Source organism: Hetaerina americana, unplaced genomic scaffold, assembly GCF_022747635.1.
Source record: "Hetaerina americana unplaced genomic scaffold, ioHetAmer1.1.p SCAF_14, whole genome shotgun sequence".
Taxonomy (NCBI): Eukaryota; Metazoa; Arthropoda; class Insecta; order Odonata; family Calopterygidae; genus Hetaerina; species Hetaerina americana.
In genome coordinates, this window is record NW_027286514.1 from 13,380,585 (window position 1) to 13,408,065 (window position 27,481).

The window sequence follows — 27,481 nt, forward strand, 5'->3', positions numbered from 1 at the left end:
AACAGAAATCAAAATACAGGGTGTGATGAATTCTATGGTTTTAGGATCAACTTGATGGAACTTCATGATGAAAAGTGAATAAAAATAACGTCGTAAGTTTCACTGGTTTTTAATATTAAAAACAACCGGTTTCGTCGAATAGTTGGCATCATCAGGTTCCACATATCACCCACACGGTGTGATATTTGGAAAACGAGACTCATTACTTTCCCTCATAGTGAGGAGATAGTGGAAAGTAATTTTATCAAAAAGACCTTGAGCGGATATTTTTATTTTTTAAAGATACAAACTGTTTGTTTTATCAACTTGAACAATCGAAGCTAGAACAAACCTTGCTCGCTGTCGATTATTCGTGAAGACTCGATTTGGGTTATTTAGCCAGCAAAAACGCAAGCCTTCTATGAACCCACCTGCTTCATCCCAGTGGACATATTTATTTGTTCCTGGCATTCAACGGCAATAATATTTGTGCTGTGTTCTTACAGACAGCACGAAAAGGGCTGTAACAAAAAAATTGATCGAAATGCAGCACACCACCTTCCACGGAACTTTCTAAGCATTCCCATGCATGGGAGTATACTTTTTATGTAATCAGTATCGCTGGTCAACCGTTGAACTCAGCATTTTGGATATTAATTATTAATTTATTTGATGATATTATTAATATACATAATTTATATCCACACTTGCGGGTCGATTCGATTCCTTTTCGCGGCAGTCGATGGCCTGTTTCAGGAAATAGGGCGTACCTCTCCGAAAAAACGTCTAAACTAGCGCAGATGAAATAATGTATATTTCACCCTTTACGAAACTTTGAACAAAATGAACACGTTTGTGCTCATTCTAAAAGGCCATGATAAATTTTCGTTCAGTTGAAATTGCCTCATTCAAAACCCCTAATATCTCTGCTATTTCTAGATACTTCTTTCCTCAGGGACATAATTTTGAAATACAAGTCCTGACTTGCATGCTCAACTAATATCCCTCTCCAAAAGATTATATACCTTTCGTGAAAGCACTTGTGCATAATACCTCCGAGGCCCTAGCAGATTCGTGAATTTTACTCATTTATAATGGAGAAACTTAGAATTTTGTTATATTGGTTCAGTAGTCAGTAAAATAACTAAATATTAAGGTACGCATGAGAGGTTGGCTCGGTCGACTTGCTAACTATATCTAAGTATTTTATCCCGCACCGATTTAATTTCTATAATGTGTTTACGCGATCATTTAACTTAAAACTACTCTTCGCATATTTTTTACCCGAAAAATGAATATTTTCACCCGTCGGATACAGGCTCATTTCTAAGTTACTAGAATTGTATTTGATAACTAAATTACGACGTGAGAACAACATCGGCATAACCCAACTACGCAGCCAGATCAATGCAAAGAGCTGGAACCTTGTGAATAGAGAAACCTTTTGGGCAGGAGTACACGGTAAGGAAATAAATATGAAGGAAATTCTAATCGAAGAGGGAGAAGGCGAGAGGCAGAAGCTGGGAGTAAAATAAAGCTAGGCAATGTATGTTTATAAGGGAAGAGGACGTGTTTATGGAGAAAGAAGGATGGAGATCGGTATTTTTATTTGATAGCAATGTGTACTTTGATCTACAATTAATTTTTGTACCCAGATTAATTCTGCTTATTTTTGGGACCGGCCTTGTATGAATTTTTTGTTTTCATTTTTGCTTGGTTACAACATGGTCAAGAAGAAAATATTTAAAAATCTCATTGTAAAGCAACTCTCATTTGTCTTTCTTGATTGAACATGAATGAGTAGCTGGAGCAAGAGTTTCAACCAAAGTGTCGAGTCAATCATAAGTTTAAACCCCAAATAAAGGACAGAGTTTCAGGCGTAACATGGTGGAAATCCTTCATGATGAAAGAAGATACTGCTTTTCACATTACGATCTAGGTTTCGTTAGACCTATAACCACCGTGACCCAATCTCCTCCAACTATCCTTTAGTTGTTCTCTCCTCCTCCCCTCCCCACTTTCCCAGCATCTGGGTATATATGTATGAGTTCAAAAATTTCCAATTTACTTCAAGATGTTACACTGTAACGAAACCTAGGTCGTAATAAAAAACATTCTATGTGGGAAAGCAAAGTGTCTTCTTTCATCAACCGCAAATAAAGGTTTAAATGACAACATTTGGGAAAAAGCATTGAGTTTATGACCTAAAATCTTTATGGCATCGAGTAAGTGGGACAAGTCATCAGGTCTCCAGCCTTATACAGACGTTTTCCGAGATTGTTGGAAAGGCTTTCGGAAGCCTTTCCCCCTGCCTCCATCAACCCTCGCCAATATTCCTCAATCGCGCCCGAAGTCAGAAGGAGGCCAATTAAAAACACGTTGTTTGTAATATTCAAGAAGGCTAAAAATCAAATTCTATCTGTTTCTATTGACTAGTCCCTGAAGAATTAGCTGGTTTTTCTCACATACAAGAAATGAGCAGTCATGAATCGGGGGCAGTATTTAAAAATTAGCCCAAGAAGGGTGAAAGGAGTGCTATGAACTAATATTTATCCACATGGGTGACGAAAAGATAGCTTTGGACCTATTTTTTGTCAAATTGAATTTCATTCCCTAACGTTCAGCAGATAAATTGATATTCTTAAAAGACTCTTGGCGTCTACCATGCTAAAACTATTATAGTTTTAGTCTTGTAGTCTAATCTAATAGTCTTTTTCTTATACTTCATTGAAATCATTCAATCAATCTATCATTTTTACCCAGATATATGTACTCCAAATATCGTCGTTAAATAATTTAGTACCTGAAATTTATCAAATTAGGAGGATCTAGAAAGTGATTTAGATGCACTTAAAACTATTGCTCACATCAATCCTCCCGGACCCGCCCCCGAAATCTCCGCATACTGTTTGTAGAGTGTAAGTTTTCACCCAGATTGTAGAAAATACTATGTATTGATGCATTGTATCCCGAGAATGGAGAGTCTTTCATGCATTGTATACTATTCATTTACGCAGACCAATCTTTACCAGAAGTTTCTGGATTCATACTTCTTCCTACGGACTTGCCATCTCGATCGTCGTTTTGAGTGGCAATGGTTTCCCCCTCCATGGAAGCGTCCCTTGAGGTCGAAATGACTTCCACCAGAAAACAAGAGACCACGATCCAGAAATAAGTACGAAGCTAGCCGCGAGAAGTCTCAGAAGCCTACACATCAACTTTCAATAGAATTTACCAACAACTCGCTTACAGTATATCCTACCAAAATCTATGGTCTTACTATTGTTTCCAGACACCCGCATCTGAATGTAATTTGAGTAAAATACCTATTCCTGGGCATCAAATAATAAGTGGTATGTTGCCGAAAACGGACGAGGAGGAAGTAGGAGCCAAGGAGGTCCAAGGACGGGGAAGAGGGAGGGCAGAAGTGGGAAAAGAGGGTGGCAAGGGAAGGAGAGTATAGAAATGAGGGGTAAATGAGGCGGGGGAGAAGGGAAAGAGAAGGGGGTGTGTGGGAATGTGGGGTGGAAGGAGGTTCTTCGTTTGGAGAAAGAGAGAAGGCCGTAAGGTGAGGTTTGGAACGGGCGAGAAGGCGGGGGGCGGTGGGGTGGTCGGCGTGTGTGGGGGCGGGGATGGGATGAGGTGGAGAGCCGCGCGGAGGTGGGGACCGCATGGGGAAGGAGACGAAGGGAGGGGGCGTTTTAAAAGTGGGGGCGGGAACCCCGACGTGTGTCCAACTGCGCTTGTCTATGTGAGCGAGCAGTGTGATTCGAGGGCGTAGTATGGATGCGAGGCGGCGTGCGCCCCCTGGGACGTGTGGCCCCGCGTGTGGCGCGCCCCTCAGCAGGGTTCCATCTCCCCCCGAGTCGCTCCGAGCGGAAGAGCGAGGTGCTATGGTCTTCATCCGCCCTCCCCGGCCGCCGACGACGCCCGCGTAGCCGCCGACTCGCTCAGCCGCCCCTTGACGACCCGCGACGGGACCGGGAGCCTTGATCCCATTCGACCCGGGAGAGTGGACCGCGGAAGGGATGGTGTCACAGAGGAGGCACAAGAGGACCCCCGTAGAACTCTAAAGGACCTCCCTCGCACCGCGTGGGTGGGTGAGGGATCGAGGAGACCTGTCTCCCCCGCCCTGCTTCACCGTCTTCACACGGGGGAATTGTGCAGACAGACGTTTCGACATTGGTTCCGGAGCACCTCCTTCGGTTGACTCCACCATTAATCACCCGGCGTGCACCCCGCTTGGCGCTCGGGCGGGCGGGAGTTGTCCCGTGTTTCTCTCGTGGCATGGCGTGAGCGTCGGTTACATGTTCTGGTTTGCGGAGTGCAGAGGGGTGGGCGGCAGCCAAATGCGCCACCGCTCGTGGCCACGTCGGCACTTAGGCTGCCACCGACGGCGGGGAGGCGCCACCGTCGGTGACAAGGGAATGCTCCGTGAGGATTCTCCCAGATAGTTTTTCACACGTGGAGTTCCCATAAGATGAAACTGTGGCCCCGTCCCTTGCGCTGCTTCTTCTTAGGCGGAATATTGCCTCTAGTAACATTAGGTCTGCGTCCACTGTTTTCATCGAGGGAAATTATTCCAAGGTTTTTATATTTTGAAAAGAAACGCTAATGATATTTCAAGTCCACTGGAGACGAAATATCGATTAATTATTATATTTTTAATTAGAAATGGTGGGATATGAGTGAAAATAAAAATACTTCAACGAATTAGCCGTTTCCCCATTTAGCAAAGTACCAAACTCCAGAGACGACATCAGACTACGAAGGGACCTTTTTTCGAGACATCTCTCTAAGTATGTTGTTGGAGAGTATAAGGCAATTTTAGGAGAGTTGAAAGCGTTTTTGGCGCTCATATTTCTTGTGGAGGAAAGGGACTGACTCCGAGGAATACCCTAAAGCTGAAGAATATTCCGGATAGATCGCTCACATACGCGTTTGGAATACGCTACTATCTCAATAACTTCAAAGAACAAAGGATAGGGGCCGGGAATTTTAAAACGAAGTATCCTTCGGGATAAGTAACGGCCTCAAAACGTTTTTCGCACCCCTCGGAACCGCGATGGACCTCAAACCCATCCTCCCCATATCCCTGGGGTCCTCCCCGCCCCCTCCCCCCTCCTCCTCGCCCTCCTCCGCCACCGTTACCTCCTCGTCGTCGCCCTCCGTCTCGTCGCTAGCCGCCTCCTCCGTCTACTCCATCAACGGCCTGCTCAGCTCCCTCGGCGGCGGAGGAGGGCCGTCACCCCTCTCGCCGCCCCCGTCGACCCAGGGGCTCTCTCTCGGCGTGGACGCGGCCTCCGCGGCGTCGGCGGCGGCGGCCGCGGCGGCTGCCGCGTCGGCGAGCGTCGCGGCGCTCCTTGCGTCGCCCGGAGCCACGTCCCCCTTCGGCAAGTTCGGTGAGTGCAGCGTTCGAGAGTGGGTCTCCCTCTCTTATGTTAACGGCGTAAGGCGAAAAGAAAAGATTCGCTTCCGATGTGTGGCCTTCTGGTTCTCAGACGCGCTTACAATGTGTATCTACGTATTGAAGCGGGATCAAACCATCTTAGAGCCAAATCAAATGCCACGTGAAAATTGGGAGACCATTGAGTTTGGTTTTTTGAATAAAGTGTAATATAGTTGATTACGGAGATTATAATGGCGAGAGAATGTTATGTGCATTCCGAATTAAATCTTTTATAACATCAATATTTATAGCATACTAGTATTATGTACCTTGTAAAGCGTAGTGTTAGGGAATGAATTCGGATAACTCATTCAAAGTGCGGCTGAGCGGTAAACATGCTATATTGTCTATATTCAGATGTGATCTTTTTCTTAATAAAATATAGTAACTTCAAAAATAGATACAATTATCATGAGGTAGACCAATATGAAATTCTATATCTGACGAAAACTTTCCAAATAAGCATTTCTTACTTCAGAGGTCTCTAACTACATATGCTAGATCAATGCTAAATATATAATATGGAATTTGAAGCAACATTTCGGTCAATAGGTGTCTCTGAAATTGCCATTTTTATGCGTGAATTATTTTATTAAAATGGTAGAGCGTTTGTTTTGTACTGGCAAAACATGACGACTTTTTTATCTTTAATGTATATGATTCCGTGTTTTACGGAAAACGATGTAGAAAAAGATCTCCGCGAAGTAAATCTGTAAATTGATGACTATAATTATAAAAAAATTAGATATGATTTAGTCGTATCCCGCCTTTGGTTACAAAATAAAAACAATTCATTTTTCCTTTACATTTTTTATTACTAAATATTTCGATTTTAGCTTAAATTCATCAAAATAAGACAATTGAAATAAAGCCAAATTTATGAAAGAGAAATTATTTGAAAACTTCCATTAACTAAATAAAGTACATTTAGTAATAACAACTGATCAAATTGAACGTCATTCTAACGCGCCAAAACATAATAAATGAATGGAGGAGAAGTGGTAAATCGTGAAACCTGATTTGAAAATACTCTGATTATAATAATAGACTAATACTTTGAAACGAGGTTGAACATATTCCTGTTTTTACTAAATTTATTATGTTATTCAGGATTAATCTGTGGCGTTGGTTAAAAGAGTCATTTTTCAAAAGTGTGAAGTTAGTTACTTTTGTACTTTTAACACCTCAGAGATAAGTGAAATGCAAGGCGCCTTATTCGGGCATGGCGCGAAAACTCTAAGGTAATTTACTACCATGATTCGAGCCACTTGGTAAAAGATAACTTCTGTTCGCGGTTCAATTTGGCTTTTCCTTCTGGAGACCTTCAGTAAAATAAAAAAGCGCGATCTTCAAATCGCGTTGGTCATTTGCATAAAACATATACTGCAGGAATAAACCTTACGTTTTGTTTGACGGGCGAGGGTACACATTACCCCACACTAAGCACTGCCTCCTCTGAAATTCACACTTCCAGGGTGAGCGTTGGGTTTTATTTTTTGTGCTACCTGTTTTTTTTTCCTAGAAAATACTGATTTTTACTCAGGGATGCTCATAGGTATCACTTTAGCTTGAACCTCCAGATCTTCCAGTGAGTGGTCGAATGCTCCACCTATCTCTATTTGACTGAAAGTTGTGATATAGGGTAAAATAACTCATTTATAAAATCAATGCTATGGATAAGCCAAGTGTTTCGCATCTGGAAATGCGTTGTCTTGAACAGAATTCGTCTTTGCAATTTTTAGAGAAAGTTTTACTCATGTTGAATATGAAAGGTTAACGTTGCATGTTACTTCCCACCCAGAGGGCCCGGGTTTGAATTCCAGCGTTTGCAAATATTTTTCAGTGGTATCCCAATCCCTACTTGAAGTGCTTTGTGGGGGGGCTTTCTGAGTGAGTACGCCACCCGTCGGATGGGACGTTAAGCCGCGGACCCTTTGGCGCCTTTCTTTAAGACTAGGCTAATGCCAACGCCGGGTTTCTCTCCACCCTCAATCCTTTTCTATGATCCCTAATGGTGCAAACGACCTCAGCTGTCGGTCGCCTCCCCTAAAAATTGTTACTTCGTTGCATGTTACATCATGCAACGTTTGAGCAGTAGGATAGCTCGAATGACATATAAAAATCCAAATTTGTTTAGCCTTCGGCTAAATAAACGATAGGAAAGTACTGTAAATTAAAGACTTTTAGGGAATGAATTTGGTCGGAATAATAGTCCCAGGCCAATTGATCAATGATCGCTATTGCTTTCTCTCTCTCTCATCCCGTGGCAAGTTCCTAATTGCACGCTTCAACACCAGAGTGCTTTTGTTAGTGAGAGCACTTAAATTGATCGATGTCAAACTTTAGGAAACCCACATATTGAACGAATTTCATTAGATCATCAGACTTCTTAAATATTTCTAACCAAATAAATGAAATGGGCAAAAAATCAGCCTTTTAAGTGAGAGTCAGTTGCCCACTGCGCTGTCGAATTTCGCCGCTAAGCAATCAGACTATTTGGGTTTAACAAGAAAGTCCAGAGGCATCACCTGATTTGAAGGTCAGCAATCTCGTGTCAACAGACGATCGCTCTATATACTGGGCTACCTACCCGTAAGAATATAATGTTAATACCAATGGAATAACTACATCCGGGTTGTTATTATATTTCACTCACAGAAAACAGCTGTACGCAATGCACAAAAATTTGCTTTAACTTTTAAGGTCTGATAATTTAAGGACCAACGGTTTAGTTCACGAGGGAAATATATACTCCGAACTTAACATAAATTTCGCTCCTGCGTATAATTACAATCAAGTTGCCCTGTGACGTTCACCACTAGATTTTTCTCTAATGCGGTCCCCTATTTAGAGTTATTATTTGTTCACCTGCGCCGTCCCAAGTGGACAGATGGATATTGACGGACAGTGAATCCTTTGGATAAAGCAAAGGTTGTGTACTTGAATCCCACCTCTGGTATGCAGATTGTGTCGTCACGTAACAGATAGCCTATGATGCAATGCAGGGTAAGATGTCAGTTTTTTAGATATTTGAATACCTACAAATTACAGTAAATCTGCTAAGTTTAAAAGAACTTTACACTATTCTCCGACTTGAAAAATATTCATATGTACGCATGAGAGAATAATCTAGTCAGGATTAAATCGATACTTCCGATTATTTGGAAAAGTCATATTTTAACGATTACCTCTACCAAAATAAGTCAGTTGACTTCACAGTCAAATTCTACGCATTTCTATAGGTAGTACTTCTATAAATTGATAAACTTTACGATAAATGTTCATAATGTATTCTGTAAAGTAATTTTAACCCCTGCTGTATTTATCACAATAAGTAAAATGAACGTAAATGCGTACGTAATTCTATTAATTTTTATTATACAAGGGAGTATTATGTTTCGGTTATATAATACTCCCTTATATAATGAAAAACGTCGAGGCACACAAAAAAAACTAAATTGAGCCAAATATTCGAAAAGTAATAATGTCCACTTGCCTCCTTTTGTCATATGTCTTGCGTCCCTCCTGCATTGAAATGTCAAGATATGCGGCTTCCCTACAAATTATCCGTAGAGTGATGCCAAATTGAGTTAGAATTTTAGCTGATGGCCCCATATTTTTCATTCACACTCCATCTGGAATGGTCAATGAGTGTTACAGCCGACTCAAATTTAGCAGTTTGGAATCGAACGAAGATCGCTATTAAATAATATTCTAAAACATGATAACACTTTCGCGGATGTTTCAAATCATGCAAAACTGAAATTTTAGTATAAATGAAGATTTAATCAACTCACACAACGAGTAAACATATTTTTTCTATTAGATAACAATAACTTTCCTTTTGTTTATTTAATTATGTACCCTGTAAGCCACCGCTAGTGTGTGTGGCAGGGGGTGACGAAATATTCGAAACAAGACTGTCATCTAATGTACACAAACACCTCTGGAAACGCAGGCCTAATAGATCAATAAATTATTTACTTCATGCACGAATGACGAAAGTCCTTCGGATGGCTAAATGATTGAGGCCATCCCGAAAAATAACTATACACTCTCGCATAATCATTCTCACTCAGAGAACACACGGGAGGAGCAAATACTAAAGAATGTCCACCGTTCAACAACATACGGCAGTCGGGACGCTTTCGGGTAGCTCACAACGGCTTTCCATGATCAGTATGACAATGCACACATGGGAAGCACGTGCACAGCGGACGTACTCACCACTGGCGCCAAGCTTGGAACGCTGAATGACAGCGGGACGCGAAGACAAATGAAGGCGACGCCACTCGCAGGGGGGAACTGCACGGCCGTATTCACGCATAGTATCCGAGCGACCAAATGGGCTCTCTCTCCAACCACTGCATCCCTTCAGAATCCCGAGACCTACCCCGTAGCCACGACCCCTCACTACACAGACTCTATTGAGTTATTTCTAAATACATTAAATTCCCCCATCCCTCCGCCCCCTACCTTCCCTCACCACGTTATGGCTCCCTTCTCCAGCCAAGCTGCAATGTGGTTAGCCCAACCCAATAATAATGTAAGCTAATTAGAAGGAGGGGGGTGAGGGGTTGAGAATGAGTGAGGGGAGAGATATATATGGTAGGTCACAAAAACCCGGGTAGCCCGTGAGATCTCCCACCTTCTCGCAGACGTAGTCTTATTGGAGAGCTATGTTTAGCATCTTAACTGTTTAAATTTCGATGAAGTATTTCCTTAATCTTTAATCCGTACGATATCGCCATTCATAGAGATAACCTTACGGCATGGTCAAACTCTTAATGCATTATTTTAGAAATATTAAGTTTTCGGATGAACTCCACGCCCAATGATTGCCGATTTTAAGGAAGCGCTTTCAGCAAGCCAAATTCAACAAATTTGGGGGTGTTAATTCGAATTCTTCTTTAAATAAAGTTTTCCACAATTTAGGTCATATTCTGTGAAGGATGCTTATTGACCACGGTACTATTTGGAGTAGACAGGCGTACAAAAGTAGGTTGATTCCCGAAATTTCACACTAATGCCTTAAAATGAATTCCCGAAAACTAATTAATTCACAATATCTCCGTGTTCTTAAGCATAACAATATCCTGATGAATTCATTCAGTTATTTTACAGGATATTGTAAAATACGTTCTCAGATGCAGCAGGGAACACTTAGAAATACATGTAAATGCCATTATGGAACGCTTTTTATCTCACCGCTTTGTTTTTTGCACATTATTGGTAAAAAATTTTAATACCTGTGCTACGATCAGCGCATGAGTTCCGTTTAACATGTCACAGTGTGAAAACATCATCAGGGTCACATCGTCAAATAAATAAAATATAGCACTGAATTGAAATCACAGGGGATTTTCATTGAGAAATCGCAGGTAGCTCTGATAAAAGTAAAAGTGTAGGCATTAAAAAACTAATTAGTTTCAACGGAGTGACCTAAACATTTTGCCTCGACTTGACAAGGCAGTGATAATTGTCTCATACCTCAACTCCATTTTGCCTTTGGCTATTTGGCTCAGGTTAATGACACCAGTCATTCCTAATTCAGGATTGAAAGTTACAAGCTGGCCCACAATGGCATGATCGAGTCATGTTACGTATGAAATTAAGACATAGGCTTGCCTAACAACATCAGAAATGAACTTTGCCATTACAATAATAAACTTTTCCTTGGATTCTCTAAGGACGTTCAAATACTGAGTGAGTATTGCGCTCAGTTCACTCGGTCGTCTTCACCAATCACTCTATTTTTCTGACCCTCACTTCATACATTTCCGTCAGGTGATTCGCCAACCTTGGGTGGTTGGTCACTGGAGGTCGGAACACAAGGGGTGTGCTAACACAGAGTGGAAAGGCAGAGCAGGTTGTTGGTGGTTGGCATCCGGATGGGCCGGAGAATGATCCCTGGGCGTTTTCGATGGTGCATCGCCCAACCTAGTCCACAACGAGATCCATACTCGTCCCGATCTCATCTCTAAAGAAAAAACGTGCCCCTCAAAAAATGTTTTGTGTGATTGTGAACAAACTGTATAAAATCATAATTATGATCATGCAAAGATCATCATGGAATGCAGTTTATATCCTATACTTAAATTTTGATTCCAGACTAATATCTCATTCCACCGAGTTACCATTGCTGCTCAAACTTATTTTTACTTTCCTGGAATGCTATATTTTTCATTAAACGAGGGATGCGAAATGAAACAGAAAATGGAAAATTCCCTCTCTCCACCCTTTTGTCTCACAATATCCTTCAATACGGGCAACCCCTAGAACAGAGACGTAGTAAGCCGTAAGATGTGATAACGCGATACTTAGACAAATGGCAGTACATTGAAAATGATTATTACAATGTGAAAAACTGGAGTAAGATAATTCTGAAATTGTGCATCTTATCACGAATAGAAGAAATGATTGAATATGTAAATATCTAGCTATACACCAAGAACGAATCGAATCGAGTGACGCAAATTACAGACCCCCATTATCCAGTAGGTTCCCAGGCGATGCGCAGCAAGATGATCGCTTACCCTCGGCGGGTTCTCAGGGGATTATCTGAAGGTCATTCCTAAATGAATGCAATCTCTTTAAGTTCCAATCCACCAATAGGTTGTTGGATCACGAAAAGCACAGCGCGATCTATTATAAATGCCTCGGCGTTTGATTAAATACATCATTGGTCATCATTAATTCGTAATGATATTTGCAACACTGCATGTTATCATTTTATCTAGTTTGAAAATACTATTAATTCCACTATGGGAAATACTAATAGTACTCGATTTTCATTGGATGACAAATATTGTTTACCGCGCACTTGGGTCTCCGCAGAGAGGAGAGAAGGAATGACCCTCTTTGATTTATTCCAAAGACACCCGGAATAGCTTTCTCTACTACGGATGGATTCCAAAAGAAAAATTCATGAGAATTAATCGTGTTTGTCGTATAAAAACTGGAGACAAAATATTTCTAGATAAAAAATTCTAATTAGCTGCTCTTTGCTCCCTATTCTTTTATAAATTCCCTTGCCAAATATGTGGATTCCCCCCCAGGGACGTAGCTTTGATACTTACATGTTCAGAGTGAAAGGCCTATTGTATTGTTACCTTCACTTCCTATGGCCTCTCGCTCTAGAAACATATGAGTGTTTACGATGGAAATGCGAAAATAATGGAGGTCAGTTAACTCGATAGCTATCGATTGAAAGTTCAGTGATAAAGATTTTCCGTCGTATCACGATCTCTGCCGGGCGCCGCGGGGAGAAATATTCGGGTACAGTATTCTAGTAATCGAGGAAAATGTTATATTGTGGTACCCTATGTGTGCCCGACGTTAAGTGGAGAGGTTGATAATGGCGGCGGGATATCGTCTACTCTCCTCCCCGATAACCTGCTCATAATTGACTAGAAAAATTTCGAGAGTCGTGCGCATTCTATAATGGACGTAAAAATGACGAATGTTCGCTTGAAAGAGAAATGAACAAGGTTAAATTTGTAATGCTTTACAATGCGCATATCGGAATATAATAATCTAATAATTTTCCTGTTTGGTCAACCGTACTCCACAAGAGAAAGCGTTCCACAAATGTTCAACCACGTAGTGGACCACAGTAAATATCACAACGCACACCTCGGTGTGTTCTATTCTGCTGTAATGTTATGTTTACACTAAATTATAATCAGTACATCGCCTCAGATTGACACTCAACGCCATTTCATGAAATTGCGAGGTTTACACTATACTTCAGGAAAATTAATTTTTTTGTTGGTATACCTAATCACTTTATCCCATCCAAATGAGAACAGCATGCATGTAGAATATTTTTTAATTATTTGAACGTTAATACCCAAGAAATGTATTTAAATTAAAATATGCATTCATAGAAAACGAAAAATATTTAACATAAAATATTATAATGTAGTATACTCAATAATGGCTGATTTATTAAGTTTTTAAGAAACTTTTAAGAAGCTTCTGGATGCATAAGTTCCTTTGTATCAATCTCATACCACAGGCACCACAGTAATAACAAGTACCTATGGTTTACCACCCAACTATTGGATACTTCTTAGGCAATTGAAAATGTTTGACTAATAATGGATGACAATAGAATACACCTATTACATTTCTACAATATTTTGATATTTTAATTCAGATACCATTGTATGCTATGAAGACAATATACAATTTTAGACCTACTTTTTTTATCTATTTTAGACCTACCTGTGATAATTTAATGCAAATGTTGTGAGAGCATATATTTTAGGAAAAATATTACACTAAAAACAAGAGATGGATTTGAAATTTGAATTTAAACATCTGTAAATGAAGCCAATTGTTGAAATTGGAGTCTCAAAGGCAAATTTTCCTCTTGCTCCAACAATCGTAGCAGAAGTAGTTTTAGGGGAGGTGACTGACAGCTGAGGTCATTCAAACCATTAGGGATGGATGGGAAAGGAGTAAGAGTGAACAGAGACCTGCCATTGGCATTACCCTGCTCATAACAAAAAGTACCAAGGGGTCAGCAGTTTAAATGTCTCATCCAACATATGGCGTACTCACTCAACGTGCTCTCAAACTGCCTCAACTAAGGATTAGGATACAACTGAAAAAATCAACTATCTCCAGGATTTGAACCTTGGCCCTCCATGTGGGAAGCCAGCATGCTAAACACTACACCATCCCATTCCCCTCCAACAGTCCTTCGCTCTCACAAGTATTCAAAATGAAAAGGCACCATATTCATCCTACACTGCTTATGAACTTATCATATATCATCTGCAAATATATATATGCATGCGAATGGCAATGGTGGTTCCCATGAAATTAGTCATACTTTGGAAGCAGTAGGCAGATACTGAATAAAATATTGCCAGGAGAGCCATCCTATTGGTATTTTGATAACATGATCAATAAAAGCAATGGCATGCCATTCGGTTTGGGAAACATTTATACAGTTAATTTAATGTAATTTGTTGGATAAAATATGGTGTAAAATATGAAAGTTAGCATAAATAGTATTTCCGATCAGACATGTCAAAATGTATTAGTTTTACACCGAAAATTTAGGTAAGTATAATAGCAATGTAAAGCATTCGAATGTAAACCATTAGATGGCTAACCCGCTAGTTATCCTAACCTGCTAGCTAGCCCTGTAGGTAATCTCAATGAGCAATATTAACTTCTGAACATTATTGGGGCATACATGTAAGTAATGGTAAGTTTCATTAACGGAGGAGGTACATGAAAAAATATCACAATGAATAATATTATAATGAATAACATGTATTATAAAAAAAGACTAAATTTCTGAGTATAAAGCTTTAAATTTCATATCTACATTTCCAGTAGGAAAAATCACCCAAATAAGAGGTATTCAAGAGATAATAATGATTTATGAATTGATAGCATTGACTGAAAATACATGGTTAGAAAAGGATAGACAAGGATTTCAAACGTGAAACATCATACATAAAAAATTTTAAGGCCAAAACGTAGGGAAAAATCTGTTCAAAAAGTTTCACAAAAGACACAAAAGAGCAATGAAGGCACTCAACCTCCAGGTGTCAATGGAGAAACTTTAGCCCACGCTGTGAACTCGCATAGAGATATCTAAAAGAAGAGTGGATTTGCCAACTTCGTGCCTTGGCAACCTGTTGAACAATATGAAAAGCAACAGACCTGAAGACCCCTCCATGGGCTGTAGTGATAACCGTCATCCAGAATGTTCTCTCATATAGTGGAAGAAGAGTGGCTTTTCAAACCTCAAAATGCAGAAATCTGCGGAACAATGTAGGAGAGCAATATCAGAGATGAAATAACCAATTTGAGTACTTGAATTAGAAGTTAACCCTGGCAGACTAGTCTTAAAGAGTCCATGACATGAGCCAAAAGAAGATATCAAGCTGAGAAAGTATGCTTTGAAAGGAGTCTTTCGTAAAATCCGTATTCCAGTCACCAACTAGTACTATAGATTTAATATCTATACAAGTATAACAGTGTAAGCAGAGCAATCAAATTCAGACACTACACTGATGACTTCAAATTAATTAATAATACAGCATATTTAAGCATTTTTTCAAAGCATTGATATTAATTCCTGATTTGGCATAAATTGATGAACCTCTACATTAAAAAAGATCATGGCAATAAATGGAGAAGAGGTTATTCTCACTGAAGAAATGAAAAAAAGAATTAGGAAGTTCCCAGGATATTAAATATACTCATTAGGGACTGTCTAAAACCTACAGTTAAATTGGGAAGAATTCCTTGTGAGATTGGTTATATCAATTAAAGTTATAAGCATTTATTTCATCATCAGTCAATCAATGAATAGGAATAGCAAAGAATAAGAATATCAGCATAAAATTTATTTAAAACTGCCCATATTTTTAAATGTTGCAGCTGAGGTAATCTTGTTAGTCTAACATTCATTAGTGCCTGCATTATTAGTAGTCGGTCAAGATCATGGTAACTCCTGTTACCAAAAGTTGGGCAAAAGGCTTAGCTAATGTTAAATCACTGAATAAGATGGTATCACTATGGGAACTAGCACCAATAGAACCAAATTTAGCACATAGGAGAGGTAGGGAACACATTAGTCGTAATTGAGAGTGGCAATGGGATGAAGAAATTTCATTGGAATTTGAGATGATGGGGTGGTTTCAAGTTTTTCATGGTCAATGTAGAGCTACAACTTATGTCAGATGCTTACAAAAGTCATGCTATTTATGGGAGAGAAATTATTCCCCACAACATTATATTACCCTGATTACCTTTGGCAACATACTGGCTAGAACTTCTGCTGTCATCCTCAGCATTTCCTAGATGTTCATTTGGCAGGTTTGCAAGTGGATCAGGAGATGTTTTTTTTTCATGGCTGCAGTGGCCTCACTATCAGAAGAACAGCAGAAGTCTTGAAGGTTGGAAAAGTTGACATGAACATCTTGCATGTTTTTCCGATTGGGTACAGGCTTGTTATTTTCAGCCCAGCATAGATGGCAGTCCTTAGTTTTTGTTATTGCAATTAGTATGACATTCATTAAATTATATAAACAGTAACTCTTAAGTTCAAGGATGATAACACAACAATTATCTCATGATGTACGATAAAAATAAAAGTTCTAATGGAATAGTCACTGGTCAATCTAGTAGATTTTATTAGATAAAAACTTGTCAAAGGAATAATTATTATTTCTCATAGTTAAAACTCACAAATTGATAATGGAGTCCATTAAACAATTTACTTTCTTTATGAATCTTTTGTATGTCTCTACGTATGTAGCCATAATTCATTTGTAATTTCTATAGAACACAATACATTGATAGGTGGTTAAAAGGTAATCTCAAAGTGATTTTCCTTCAACATTTTTATTTTTCAGTCTATGGAGATGTGGCCTTGGGATTAACTGGATCCGTAGGTAGCCCAGGTGTAGGACTGGTTGAGGCAGCAAATGCTTCCCCTTGCCCATCACCTCCGGCTCCAACATCACCAAACACCTCTTCTCTCATTACCTTCTCATCACTAGGGAGCAGTCCAGGAGGTGGAATTGGAGGTGGTGGAGGGCCAATCAAGAGGAAGCAGAGAAGATATAGGTAGAGAAATATTGATTTTCAACGTAGAGAATATATGAGTATTAATATATATAAATTCTAGCATAGTTACAAACTATATAAGTGGAATATTCCTTTCAGGAGTATAAATACAGTATATATCTCCTTGACCTTAGAAAACACATATTTTCTGTTATTTTGATATAAATTTGTTGTCAAATGTGATCAACCTCTATCCCCATGATTTCTCATTATAAGTAAAATGAAAAATCCTTTTCAACATAGCAGTGTATCTTTTTTTATTTTCTTGATAAAGCCTTTTTTATGTATCACAAGTGACTACAATAATTAATAGAAAACATGTGAATAATAGTTAATTCGAATACAATAATGAATATTTGGAATGGAAAATAATGTTTCAAATTATGGCTACATAAAGAAGACCTGCATTAGACTCTCTTCACATCATCTCTGAAGTTCCTATTTACTACGTTCATATTCCAAATCCTTCACAGAAGCTTAAATTGAGCATTCAATTACCTATCTGTTACACCTAGTTTTTATTCTTTCCTACCGTTGCTCTATGATAAAAAAATGACTGTCAATATTGAAGCCACTATAAATTAGGTATTATTCTCCTCTCTAAAGTCAAAAGAAAGCAGGAAGGGCATCAGGAATGGCCTTAACTCACATCTTCTGATCCAGAGGTGGTGTAGAAGAAGAGAAGGAAATGTTCTCCATGGCCCAACTCTACTTTTCAACTTTTAATGCTTACTTAATAAACCTACCTTCAAATTGAATAACTTTATGCACAAATTTATGTCAAAAATTCCTTTCCTTCCAAATTTGAATTAAATGTGATATTTGGAAATTCAAAATTGCATTTGATGTGATCTTTTGCAGCATAGTTATGCACAACAAGAAATACTCAATAATTAATCTTAAAGATTGATTTGATTGAATCATAATTATTTATGGCAATTCATAACAATATTTACTGTAGTGGCTCCCAAACATAATATGGCCCATATGATATATTTTTTCTTTTACCCTTATATTCAAGAAATAAAATATGTAGTTGATTATCATAGAATAAGTGAATGTAAACATGTAGCATAAAACTGATGACGATACATTTGGATTTACCCTTCATCCATATTCACTCTTCTGTAATTTATTTTTCACAGGACCACTTTCACAAATTTCCAATTGGAGGAATTAGAGAGGGCCTTTCAGAAAACGCATTACCCAGATGTCTTTTTTAGGGAAGAACTTGCCCTTAGAATAGAGCTGACAGAGGCAAGAGTACAGGTGAGAGGGATGTGCTAAATGTTAAAAATTTAATATTAATGCACAAAATAGGTAGGAAATCTGCATCTTCTAACTTATGTTTTTTCATGGTGTTTGGATTCAAGATCTTATGTTTGGCTTTAGCCTATGCTATAAGCAACTGACTACACATATTATTACAAATATCTAGGGCTGTGCATACCTTGCAGGGGGAGAGCAATTATAAGATAAACATTCATTTCAAAATGTGCCTTGATATAAATGTTCAGTAATAATGTGTGCCCAAGTGTAACACACACCTGAATACTAAAGTTTTATTGTCACATAATGGACTGTATTATGCTGGCCACACACTGCCATGTCGGTGTGTTCACATAGATGGTTGCCACGCAGCAGTATTGAGGTGACTACACCCCATTATTCAACAGAATATGACTATGTTATAAACACAGCCACTTTTGAAAACATGAATATCTCATGCAAGGTGGGCACTCATTTTATTATCCTATTCCCAACTATTCCCCAATTTCCCCAACAAATATGGACTCTTATTTTATGATTTTTGCCATTTCTCAACAATAATGGTTGTTTGGTATTTGATTAGAATTTTTTTGCAGATTTTTGCCTGATTTCTGCATGAGCCACTGGTATAACTGAAGTCAATCTGAAAATAATTACAGATTGGTTAAAGCTTGTATGTACAATGACCCATGACAAGCAGGAGTTGATCTTACAATATAGTCAGATGACATTTATTTTAAATGATTCAATCAGCGTCTGAAGACAATGATGTAACATACATTAAAGCTTGTCCTTTTAATTGAAAAGAATAATTGAAACATACCAGACATTATGTATTTTCAAGATGATATTGAACAACCTATTTGTATCATGTATTTTTGGCTACTTGTACAGCAAATTAAAATTGGCTCATCTGTTCACTAGTCTAGTACTAAAGTGCAACTATTAACCACAAACTAAGCATACATCCATCCACTTAGCATGTGCACACATAAGTAAAAGATTTGGTATTTTCCCTGCACATGATTGTGATGAAGTTTCTGCAGGTTTTCCATTGGGTCACGGTCTAAGCTATCCCCAGATGGAACTCTGACCTCGTGGAAAACTGGGAAGACTTCACTCATAACTTCTTATAAGTTGAGTCATTAAAACTTAACTACTAACTAACCTTCACAAAATATACCTAATCAATTTCTAGCAGCGTTAAATGACCTAAAATTTCATATCTCACAGGTATGGTTTCAGAACAGGAGAGCCAAATGGAGGAAGCAAGAGAAATTAGCTGCGAAGCAACAGCAGCAAAACCAGCAACAACATCACCAACAGATTCATTTGCAGCAGCATCAGCATATGCATTCCCAGCAGGCGGTTGTACATTCACCATCAATGACGCAGAACATCATCACTGTCCCAGGTGCTGTGAAAAAAATAATAATATCATAAGAGAACTAACCCAATAAAATTCTTAAGATATTAATTTTAGAATGATTAATCACTTTCCACCAGATTATTATTGCTCAGCCCAAGGACTGTCATGCATCTATCTATCAAGGAAACTGTTTTGTGAGTAGGATTATCACATCTGTTTTGTTACATCTGAGAGGGTAGGGTCATCACATCTACTCAAGATTACCCTTAACTTGCACATGATGACTCATCGTGCACTAGATCAAATCTAGTGAACATTTTTGTGTGATTATACAGGCAGAAGGCATTGATTCAAAAAGGTTTTTCCCATAATGCTTTGCCACTGCACTCAATAAGTAGAATTTTGGATAAATCAAGTTTGCAAAATCATCAAACTGATACTTATAACATGGCTTAATTATCAAGTACACATTCAAATATTTTTTCTTGGAGGAAAAAAATCATGATCCATTCAATAGAACTAGTGGGACTGAAGTATGGCTCCCCTGATAGTGTGTTTGAACATTTCTATAATCAACTGGAACCTATACTATCACTTTTCTTGACTCTGAAAGCCAATATCATAATTTGTGGAGATCTCAACATTGATGTAACACTAAAAACTAGCAATTGTTAGGTACTTGAAAATCTCTTGCTTTCTTATTATGGTACTGGGCAAACAAATAGTCTATTCGATTTTCTGCCTACCTAGATAATGTAATCGCCAATATTGGTCCTGAATTGTATGGTTAAAGTGCTTTTGACAATCTCATATTTGACCATCACAGTATAACTTTCACTTTTAAGACTCAATTAACACTAAAGATATTCTCAAATTGAGGTAAAACCATAATCATTAGGCCCAAAACAGTAGAATGTCTAGAAAGTTTCAAATTGCTTCTATCTTGTATCAATTGACATGGTATTTGCACAAACTCTGTTGAGCAAACTTGTTTTCCAAATTTTTAGATAATTTCCCAGCATTTTTTGAAAAAGCTTTCCTGAAAAAATACCTAACTGTATGTCCACTAAAACTAAAAATAATCTCTTGTATACCGGCGAGTTATTAGCTCTTAGAAATTATTTACTTAGTTACCACCACTCTTACAAAACCATTGGAAGCTTGCATGACAAAGAGGCTTACTTGAAATTCAAAAGAGATTATTATAACTCAATTACGTGCGCAAAAAATTAAGCTTATTAGGATATTAGATAGATAGATATAGATAGAGGTCTTTATTTGGGTGAAATTGAGACCTAATGGTCCCTTCTTCCATTTAACCCATCATTGTATACATATTATATCATGCATAAAATTTATAATTACGTGTCTATGTACACATTAATGCATATGAATATTTTTTAAACAATGTTGCATCCAATGCAAAAAATAAACAAAAGGCAGCATGGCGTTGGTCATGTTCAATGCAAAAAAAATCTTCCTTTTACCCCAGACACTGTAATTAATTTTTTCTTTAAAGCTGGTGGAGACAATTTGTTCTCTCAAAATGTTGATGCTGCCAATATTGGCAATACGCTGTGAAATCTTCATCCAAATAATTTAAGTTTTAAATGGTTGTTACTCCATTTGATATCATATTAACTGTCAGAAAAATTAAAAAATCCTACAGTGAGGATATTTATGGCCTGTCTAATTCCCTGATGAAGAACATTATTTTGCTCATTGCCATCAACCATTAGCTATCTTACTCAATTAATGTTTTGAGACGGGATTTTTCAAGAGCTCTAAAATATTCCAAAACAGTACCTGTCCATAAGAAAGGTGATAAAGATGATTTAACTAATTACCTCCCTATTTCCATATATACCCGTTTGTGGTAAAATTTTTGAAGCTATAATGGAAGATTAAATTGGTAATTTTTTTTGAGTCAAATAATCTATTTTCCAAATCACAGTATGGCTTTTGATCTGGGAAATTGGTAAAAGGTAATTATGTAAGGTAATTCGTGTAAGGTTACTTGCTCCCCTACTTAACTCTTTGATGAATTCTTTTATGAGAAAATTTTCATCACATTTAAAAACTTATGTATATATATTAAGTAATATTTTTATGGACGATGTTTGTTGTACCACTTTTCAAAATGGATAAAGTACCATGATTATTATTTATTGACTTCTGCATTAGAGCAAAAAAGTACCCAATTAGACAAATTGATAATCAAATTACAAAAACTAGCAGAGTAAAAAGTGCACAAATAGCATATGCATATCAATCTTAGATATGTACATAATAAGTAGACATATATTTCTACAATGAGAGTGGTTTGCTTACTTTCCAGTATCAGCAACAAGTCCTAGTATGATGGGTGACTCTCCACTGTTATCGTCTCAGTCATTGTCTTCATCTTTGAGCAGTGGTGGTCACCTTGGAAATTTAAGTGAGTATGAATAAATAAAATATAAGAATTGCTGAGAGAGAAATAAATACCATGGCAGCTAGATGCTTAGTACTAGAATGCTCAAGAAGGATGAAATGGTTAATTGGGCCTTTTTTATTAATTCAGCTTAAATTTTGTCATGAAATACCTTTCCAAAAATTTTAAAATTTCTCTGATAAATATTGAGAAATCATAAAGCAATTTCTTAGAAACAGATACAAGGTCTGTAAAGTAGTACGACTTAATTAAGTGTAATTTAAGTGTACCATAAGTAGTAGGACTTAATTTTTCCCTGATGGATGGACAGGTGGTGGTTTCTCTGCCTGGGTAAAAGGGAGGAGAGTCTCAGGAAAGGCTAGAAACCAGGGGCAGTTGGCTCCCAACCTTTGTATAGTGTGGATCATTTGTTTGCTAAGCCTCTATAAAGTGACCTAGTTACGCTCCATCATAAACAAGTTGTTGGAACATTGCTATGCCAACAAATTTTTTGGTGAAACTGGGAAAAACCAGAAATTAGACTCATGATATGCTCAAGGCAGCTTATACTGATAATGCCATGGGTAGATAGGGTGTATTTGAGTGGCACATGTTGTTTCGGGAGGGTAGAGAATATGTTGAAGATGCTGAATGTTTGGGCTGCCCTTTGACCTCAAAAATGATGAAAATCTTTCAAGAGTAAAGACTTTGTTGGACAGGGATCCCAGAATAAGCATTTGCATGGTTTCTGATGAACTTGGCATGCCTAAAAGTAATGAACATTGACTTGTGACCAAAAACAGGCATGAGAAAGGTGTGGGCAAAGTTCGTGACTAGAGGTTGGGACGAGGGAGCTTAGCAGCATTATGGGCACCGCCTTCCAGAAGACATATAAGGCGTGAAAAACCCACTGGCAATGGTGTGTGGATGCACAATGGTGCTACTTTGAAGACTTTTGAGTGAATGTATCAATTCTGGCAATAAATATTTATAATCAACTCAATCCTACTACTTTTGGGACAGACCTTTTATACTGTTAGGATGGTTGTGAATCATTTGACTAATTCATTGATATCCCATTCTAATTCGTCATTGGTCCTCATTATGAGGGTAAAATTTTCCTAACATATTTACCTATCTTTTTCAAAGTTTTTTCTTTCTGTGCATCTGCAGACAGATAATTTAGAAAGACATATTCCTTCAACCTGGCAAAGTGATGTTTCTAGATAAAATTTCCAACATCATTAAAGTTTACACGAACAATAAATAATGATTCTTCCTCATATTTTATGAGTAAATGCTTAAATGAATAAGACTGCGTGTTCTTTTATTATTCTCTTTGTCATTGGACTCTCGAATTACAAGTTTCCACTGTGTGTGTGTGTGTATTTATATATAAACCATGAACACAGTAATCAACCCAAAGGTCGGTTTGGTAGGTGATGACAAGAGTTCACACTGTACTAAGCCTGATGGCATGTGAAATTCACACATCAGGGTGAGGGGGACCAGTTCCTTTCCCTGTGCCGCTTATGGTTTCGCATGAAGATCTGGTACCCGAAAAATCACAAAGCTTGGGTGAAGCTGCAGGTGCCCAGAGAGGCTTGCCCGAGAATCAAACCCAGGCCCTCTGTTCAGTATTCCAATGCTCTACCCCTGGACTACCACGCGTTAATATATTTATTTATTTATGCATGTGTGTGTGTGTGTTAATGGTAATCAAGCAGCTAGATCAACAGGCTTGACATGCATGACTGATTCAACTCAGTCCTCTCAGAATTGCATTTGACTCATTGTCACCCCTGTTCTCAACTTGCCTGTTTTGCAGCTCATCCCTCGACTTCATACCTCCAATGGGAAACAGGCGTCAATCCCCTGCTGGGCCCCTTCAGCCCCACCATACCCACCTCTATGCCATCCTCTTCCTCCTCATCCTCCTCCTCCACCACCTCCCCATCCACTGCTAACATGTACCTGGGCATGGTGGACTGGGGCCAGGGATTCTCTCCTCCCCTGCCTTCCCCCTCCTCGCACCATCAACACTCCCACCAGCACCCCCACCAGCACCACCCACACCACTCTGCCATTCACCACCCCCGCACTGTCACCTTCGAACAGCAACACAACCCTGCCCCCTCACAGCAGCAGAACATCCACCCACACCTGCAACAGCACTCACACATCCTCTCCTCATGCCCCCCTCCACCCCCACCACCCCAGTCTTCCATCCAGGGACCCCCACCCTCCTCCCACTACCACCTCCTCACAGGCAAGCCCCTCCTGGAGGAGGATGAAGACGAGGAGGATGAGGAGGAGGATGAAGATGATGTCGAGGACATTGTGGAGGACAAGGCGACCCACCTGCTGCTGGTGGGGGATGATGGTGTCGGGGTCGTCACCGAGGATGTGGATCCCGAGGATGATGGGCATGCTGGGAGCCCTGTGTCTGGCTCCCTCGGCAGCATCAAGGTCTTGGACAACTCTCCTCATTCCCTCCTCACGCCAGAATGAATCTTTTGCATGGAATGAGAGCTCAGGGGTGACAAAAGAGCAACAATTGGCCTTTTGTGGGTGACTAGCAGGTGATGAATATTTAGAAGAGGCATCAAATAGGAGATGGAATGTTGGAACGGCTCAAATTGAGCCAATGATGTATGATGATTCCTTGGCCTTGTGCCTCAGGGATGTTGAATACTTGTGACTTCATATTAATTTCAGGGTGACAAATAGGAGGTGGCATTGAGGAACAGATTTCAAATTTGAACCTAAATAATTTTTAATGCATAGAAATAAAGGTTAAGAATTTAGGTTATTTGAAAGTATTTACAGGTGACAATAAATGAGACTGGAATTGGAATAAGAAAGAATATAATAGGAAATGTGAAATTAAAGGCATTGGGGAACAAATAAGCAAAGAGAATGGATGACAATAGAGAGAATTCCTAAACATTCAAGTGTACAACACTAAAGTAAAATGTCAGTTACCCAGTCCAATGTTTAAAAATAAACACTAAATTTGAAGCAATTAATTGTGCTTCCTTATTGTTGTCTCTCTAATTTAATGGACCATGGACAGTGCCATCATAAGCCATTCTCCATCTTCCTGGAAAAATATTGATGCCACTGTTATCAGTTCTTCTTCATTTAAACACATTTATATTTTCTATTGAGCTTAATGGCAAAGCACGTTTGGAATATCATTTAAATGTTGACTAGAACTTAATTGGACTGTGAACTCAGAATTTGAAAGGTCATCGGTCAAGGCACAATTGTATTTAATGCTAGAGTCAGTTGCATATTTCATTGTTAAAAATTGGGTTAGGAATGAGTACCTTGAAAGATACGGATGCTGTTTGGTAGAAAGTTCTTCCATCATTAATTGATTCTGGAAAAAATTTCCAATTACTGAATCCTTATGAAGTACCATCTCCATCAATGCTTAAAAGTAATACTATAGATGGACAATAGGAGGATGGTTAATTGTGATGTGACGTAAGATAAGGAAAGCATTCCTGAAGAAATGTAACCTTCAATAAAACCAAGTAGGTGCGTATGTGTCGATGCTAGTTAATTGCAACTTCAATGTAAAATTACCTTGAAATTGGAGGAGATGACTACTTCATTAAACATAGCTTGGAGTTTTGATTCCTTTCAACTTATTTGAAGCTAAGTTTGAACAATCAATGAATTTACTATGATAATTTCTAAAACTTAAAAGTATCCTATTTCATTAATTAATTATCTCATAACTATGGAGTGAATTTAATTTTGTCAGTGGATTTATAAGATTCATAATTATAGTATGGATCTTTCAAAATTGTTGCAGTTCTGACACAATGGAATCAAATAAATTTTACTTAATCTCAAGCATCTCAATTTTATTTTCCTCTTTCAAACCTCATTTTTTAATATGTTATAAGAGAACTCTATTGGAAAATAACCACATGATTATAAGTGGTAGAGAAGTACCCATTTATATTCTACAGTCTCAAGTTACACCAAAATAAAACATATGAGTGATACTGCAGTCTGATATGCATGACTATGGAAAGTCACTTTTGCATTTCCAAATTGACATCTTGCTGGCTATATAAACCTTTTCAGACAAAATATATCTTAAACAATGACATGCTTATGCAGCAACTTTTTTCATGCCTCAGTGCCTGTCTGCTGGTTATGTGACACAAAACCAAGTTTAAATGGGATACAGAAATGTGTGACTTAAGGAGGTGTTCCAAGATGTGATTTACACAGAACAGACTTCACTCTCATGGTGACTACCAAAACAACTAGTAAGGTACTTTTATGCTTCTATGAGTGGAAGTACTGATATTCAACTTTGCACAAAATTTACAAATCTGAACCTAATTTATTAACCTGCATCATTGTCATGATGCAGGTTAATAAATCTCCCTAGTTATGAAATCTTATGTAATAGAACCATGCCAATCACCATTTGAGGATACTTTACAAACCATAAAAATTAATCAATATTATTATTTACTTTTGCACTACCAAGATTTTATACCACTAGCACATAAAATGACAACAGCCGATTAAATTCAAAAGGTAGTAAAGCCCATTCATACAGATTAGATTACCCAACATTTTATAAGCCAAGGGTAATGTCCACATATTTATGAATATAGGCAAAGAGAATAGAACAAAATTAGTACAGCAATATTAGATAGGGAGGATTATGATTTATTCAACTATTCAGGCACCTTTATCACAATAAGGTAAATCTTAACTTTAGTATTTTTCCATATTAGATGACACTCAATTAATTCAAGCTTAGTATTTGAACCAGGTTATTCACACATTCAAGGGTAGTTTTCGTCAGCAAACTGATGACTTTTTCTTATTAGTGCTTCATATAAAATACCTGATTATGAGATATTCTATATGCTGGGTAAAAATTGAACGGCCAAAATAGGCAAGGTACAAAATCCAAGCATAAAAATGGAAAGATAATGGTAGTAAATCTCCGATGATTAGCAGCAGTCAATGCATGTTTATATCAGGGGTTCTAAGTGCCAATAGCAAGGAAATCAAGGCCTGAAGTACTGTTGTATAGGTGCCAGAGCCTTTGGCAGTGATCCTAGGTCCCAGTACCTTGGTATCAGCTTCTAAGACCATAGCCACATGAAATGAATTAAAGTGAGTTTCAATCTTTTCTTGAAGTGTAAATTGTAAGGACCATGCCTGCTGAGCTTTGTTTCTTATTTTATTTATATATCTGAGGATAACAATGCAAAGCATCTTAAATGATATTTTCAATCTTTGTAAATCATTCCACCTAGTTATCAACCTCGCAGAAGCCTGGCAATGTCCTTCGATGACCTGTCATCAAAGTATCTCCTCAGCTGAAAACTCTGTATCAAATGCATGTATGTTCACT

General features: G+C 38.3%; 2 protein-coding genes across 2 annotated transcripts in view; one reads left to right on the top strand and one right to left on the bottom strand.

The window, feature by feature from the left end:
- PrBP (Prenyl-binding protein) overlaps window positions 1-9,800 on the bottom strand; it is a 53,321-nt gene extending 43,521 nt beyond the window's left edge. The window contains exon 1 of the mRNA XM_071583545.1: window positions 9,656-9,800. The gene's annotated coding sequence lies outside the window, so the exon portion shown is untranslated. The remainder of the gene's footprint in view (window positions 1-9,655) is intronic.
- Window positions 3,790-25,947, top strand: LOC139686357 (homeobox protein aristaless-like). The gene is made up of 6 exons (XM_071583543.1): window positions 3,790-5,381; window positions 16,816-17,029; window positions 18,175-18,298; window positions 19,532-19,712; window positions 22,006-22,104; window positions 23,909-25,947. Exons 1-6 carry the CDS (start codon window positions 5,045-5,047, stop codon window positions 24,589-24,591), a joined length of 1,638 nt encoding a protein of 545 aa, XP_071439644.1. The 5' UTR covers window positions 3,790-5,044; the 3' UTR covers window positions 24,592-25,947.
- The last annotated feature ends 1,534 nt before the right edge of the window (window positions 25,948-27,481 follow it).